The 5,000-nt window shown below is 42.5% G+C and overlaps 1 protein-coding gene across 4 annotated transcripts in view; it reads left to right on the plus strand.

Moving 5' to 3' along the window:
- dab1a (DAB adaptor protein 1a) overlaps positions 1–5,000 on the plus strand; it is a 157,758-nt gene that overhangs the window by 117,179 nt on the left and 35,579 nt on the right. For all 4 annotated transcript variants that reach the window (XM_056604545.1, XM_056604546.1, XM_056604547.1 and 1 more), the window contains exon 4: positions 1,731–1,829. In XM_056604545.1, coding sequence (XP_056460520.1) covers positions 1,731–1,829 — 99 coding nt within the window. The remainder of the gene's footprint in view (positions 1–1,730; positions 1,830–5,000) is intronic.

Genomic DNA, 5,000 nt, shown 5'->3' on the forward strand with positions numbered 1-5,000 from the left:
CAATAACTTATTCATATTCATGAGCTGTACAGTCAGAGCTGAATTGACTGAGTCAGGCTATCCTAAATCTGGCCAGATACAGTGAGCATTGGGCAAAAGAGGTGAGGAATATAATGGGAAATTGAAAATGATCAGAAAAAGACAGAATTTAGAGGCATCATAATGAGAATAGTACCGGGTCTGTTTCTGTATTTATTGCTATTTAATATACATCCACTGTAATAAATGTATTAAACTGAGCATGATAAGATCAGACCACTTGTACACAAATATTGTTTATATTGAATAGCAATGTGGGTGAATAAATATCCACGAGAGGCGGCAGGACAGTCGTTTACCTGTCGACGCTCCGACCGCGGGCGCTGGGGAAGGAATGCAAGCAGGTTCTCAGGTCTAGGTGGCGAGAAAACTCTGATAGGGTGGAGGAGGGAGCGGAGACGAAAAACAAAAGACAGCCCATTGATCAAAAGACCGGGCCGCTCCTCTTCTACCCAGACAGGATATTCATCACTTCTCTTCTCCTCTAATCTCTCGTCCTCCCCCTTCCATCCACCCCCACCACAACCACCACCCACACCACAACCACCGACCCAACCACCACCACCCCCACCACTCCCACCACCACCACTCCCACCACCACCACCACTCCCACCACCACCACCACCACCACTCCCACCACCACCACCCCCCCAAACACCACCACCACCACCAACACCCCCACCACCACCACCACGCTTTCCTCTGTACCTTCCCACTGTCTACCTCTCTAGTCTTCACCTTTTATCATTCCCTAGGCCCATGAAGGAGATGTGTCCTTCACCTAACCAGATAGATAGATAGATAATTGATGGATGGCAGGCTGGCTGGCTGGCTGGATGACTGGATGGATTGATAGATGTGATAGGTAGTAAGTTGGGCCATCATTCAGGGAATAGATAGGTAGGGAGGTATGTAATTATCTAGGTAGGTTGGTCATTCGGGTTAATAGTAGGGGTGGGAAACCTCTTGGCACGATTCGATTCAGATTATGAGGCCAACGATTCGATTCTAAAGCGATTATCGATGCACCCTGCCTGATTTTCCAAAATATATATATACATCTGAGTTTGCTAATCACTTCCTACTTTTGTGACGATCATTAAAGACATCAACAGATGAATTAATTTATCTGATATTTGAATAGAGAGAAAGCTTTTGTCACAAATATGACTTTCTATGAACAATGCAATAATCAATGCAGTTTGCATTACAACACAATATGGAAGTATGTAAAAAATAGGTTTTAATTAAAAGTTTTAAGGTTCTAATCTATCTTTTCTATGTCATTGAAGAAAAAGAGGCTCTTGAATTAGAAGGAGTTCTGGTGTCTGGCTGTGAGTCTTTTGTGCATGCTATGTGTAGGCTGAATCGCAATCGTGTCCAGACAAATCTGATTGGCCAATACACACTGCAGATAAATTAAATCATTTTAAAATCACTATAATCATCCCTCTCTGGCGAACAGTATGTTGCTGCAGGCGAACAAATAATAAAATAAATAAATAAATAAAAATATTCAGATTATTAATTTATCTGCATCAAGACAGAATTGTTCTAGAGAGAATCGCGATGCATCGAAGAATCGATTATTTTTCCCACCCCTAGGTTGATAGGTAGGCAGGCAAGTGGGTCTGTTGGTCAGTCCTAATCCTCTTGTATAATGTGTGTTTAATGACTCCACCTGTCTGCAGGGTATGGCCGCGGCCGGGCGCTCTAAAGGAGAACACAAGCTGAAGGTGTTCCTGACTGTCTCCTTTAGCGGCATCAAGATCTACGATGAGAAATCAGGGGTACGTGTAGCCGCCTCTGTGTGTGTGTGTGTGTGTGTGTGTGTGTGTGTGTGTGTGTGTGTGTGTGTGTGTGTGTGTGTGTGTGTGTGTGTGTGTGTGTGTGTGTGTGTGTGTGTGTGTGTGTGCATGCGCTGGCGTGTTGTTTGTGGTTTCTTTCCGTGGATGAAGTCCCTCCGGATGCCGGACAGGGCCCAGGGGAGGCAGGAATTAGGCGAGGTCTAATTGAATCCCTGATGACATGGCCACGTCCCTATTGTCTCCTGCACTCCAAAGCAGAGACAGCTCAACATTGGTCTTACATTATGCTCTGGGATTACGCTGCCTCTTCTTCCTCCGCCTCTTAGGTCTTACACAGCTGGCTCTTTGGCCTACGGATTTCACCCCAGCTTTCCCATCCGTCTGCTTTTGTTGTTCCCTCTTCACCTTTTCATTTACTGTCTCCTCTCCTCAAAATGCTCTCTCTGTCTCTCTTTTTCCTTCCCTCTCTCTGATTCTCTATCTCTTTGTCCCTCCATCCCTCTCTCTCTTCCTCTCTCTATCTATCTCTTTGTCTCCCCGGCTCTTTTTCCCTCTCTCTCTGTCTCGCTCTCTCCATCCCATCCTGCTTCCTCTCTCTCTCTCTCTCTCTCTCTCTCTCTCTCTCTCTCTCTCTCTCTCTCTCTCTCTCTCTCTCTCTCTCTCTCTCTCTCTCTCTCTCTCTCTTGCACTCTTGCTCTCCTTCCCTATCTCTCTCTGTATCTCTCTCTCCCTCCCTGTCTGTCTTCTGGTCTTCTTTTCATCCTCCTTTCAGCAGAAAAAGCAGCCTACTGAAGGCAGCACCTTCAGATGGGTGGAGAAACAAAGATCTCGCTACACAGGGAAGTGGGGTCTGGACTTTTTGTCACGGCCCCGTGTCAATCAGCTGTCGTTTAGTGGTTTGATTGACCCTGGTGGACCCCGGCTCCCCCAAGCTGTGTTTGGGATGAGCATGTATGTCTTCAACGATTGAGTGGATGGATTTGCTCATCGGAAATATGGCTCAATGATTCAAGTTTAGATAGATAGATTCAAGTGTAGATAGATAGATAGATAGATAGATAGATAGATAGATAGATAGATAGATAGTAGGGGTGTAACGATTCACCGATACAAATCGGTATCTGGTTGGATTAACACGGATGCGACTACATCAATACGTATTTAAAATGACAAAGAATCTGTCGATGCACCGATTGAAATGTTGCAAAAGGGTTGAGTGAAGCTTCAACCTGATATCAAGACTCATGTCAACTCATTTCATTCAGTTTCCATACGGATCCGGAAAATAAAACTTAAGGAAGCGGGCGGATCCGCATGTGTGTTCGTGTATGTTTGCACCAGCGAATCTGAAATCAAACGTGTGGAAGTCCTTTGGGTCTTATAAGGAGGGGAAGATAATACAAGGGAGGACAGCGATTAAGTCTATAAATAAACAAATAAATAGACATGTAGTGCTAAATGTATAAATGTGTCTTCCATTTTTTCCACATGCCATGAAGAAATAAACATAAAAAACCTAAGATTCCATGGTCCCTAAACTCCCTATACCATATATATATTTTTCAGTAGGCAATGTCTCTTTTATAGAAGGCTTATTTTACAGTTTTTCTCAGTTGCTTTGGTACATTTCTCAGATCAGAAATGAAATTTGCAAAGCAGTTAGTGCATTTCTCAAAACAATATGTTCAAATAGCAAAACACCATGGATTACCTGCAAAAGCCAGTCTCTTGCTCAAAATCCTTAGTTCATCTCTCAAAAGTAAATATCTGTTTCAATGAACATGTCAGTGCCAACAGAATGACAAGTCCTTGTGTCATTGTCTACATATAAGACAGTCAAATTGCTTAGTCATGTTGTCAATATAACAGTGTACTCAGGAAGGATGTTCTGATGTAAACTATGGCTAAAGTTTTGAAGACATTATTGTAAATTGTAAGTTACACCTTAGTGTATGTGGGAGATTGATTGCAAGAGACTGGACAAGATTCACATTTACGCTTTGACTGTTTGTACTGTATTTTGTTGACAGACCATGTCATTGCTAGAAATGTGAACATAGGAAAATCTCCTTAGGGTAAACTGTACATGCATTACATACATTTTGATCAACATGACATAAGCAATTGATAATGTAGGAAAGAGCAGAGAATTGTACATAATCATGTGCATGGATGTACCAAAGCATTTGCAACGTGTTCAAATAAATGAGAAACTGTTTTTTTCATGTGCACAAGTGACACACTGATGTGAAGATTGAACAGGTAGTTTTGAGAATTTCAATTCTGATCTGAGAAATGAACCAAAGCGACTACATATTACATTACAGTTTTTCTCAGTCGCTTTGGTACATTTCTCAGATCAGAATTGAAATTTGCAAAACAGTAAGTGCATTTCTCAAAACAATTCGTACAAATAGCAAAACACCATGGGTTTCATGCAAAAGACAGTTTCTTGCTCAAAATCCTTAGTCTGTGTCAATAAACATGTCAGTGCCATCACAATGACAAGTCCTTGTGTCATTGTGTGCGGATAAGGCAGTCAAATTGCTTAGTCATGTTGTCAATATAACAGTGTACTCTGGAGGGATGTTCTGATGTAAACTATGGCAAAAGTTTTGAAGACAATTATTGTAAATTGGAACTTACACCTTACTGTATGTGGGAGATTGATTGCAAGAGACTGGACAAGATTCACATTTACGCTTTGACTGTTTGTACTGTAATTTGTTGACAGACCATGTAATTGCTAGAAATGTGAACATAGGAACATTTCCTTAGGGTAAACTGTATGCATTGCTGCAGGAATTACAGTGCAGTCTTCCTACACCTCCTGACGTTCCTGTCTGTTTGATCAACATGACATAAGCAATTGATAATGTAGGAAAGAGCAGAGAATTGTACATAATACATTTATTACAGTGGATGTATATTGAATGAGCCAGGTTCCACGTACAAATGACGCTTGGCATTGAGGTTTTAGCCGATCACGGCATATATTACGGAAAACTTAACTCATATAAGGTACTCGCAGTCTCTAGGGCCTCCGTGGGCCTCTAAGGTAGGGCTGGCTCGGCCCTTTCCGTGTCGTCACTCGTCGCCCTTTCCGTCTGCTCCCAAGAGCCTTTTGAAGCGTCTCCCTGGCTGTCCAGCTGA

This window comes from Gadus chalcogrammus, chromosome 12 (assembly GCF_026213295.1).
Source record: "Gadus chalcogrammus isolate NIFS_2021 chromosome 12, NIFS_Gcha_1.0, whole genome shotgun sequence".
NCBI lineage: Eukaryota > Metazoa > Chordata > Actinopteri > Gadiformes > Gadidae > Gadus > Gadus chalcogrammus.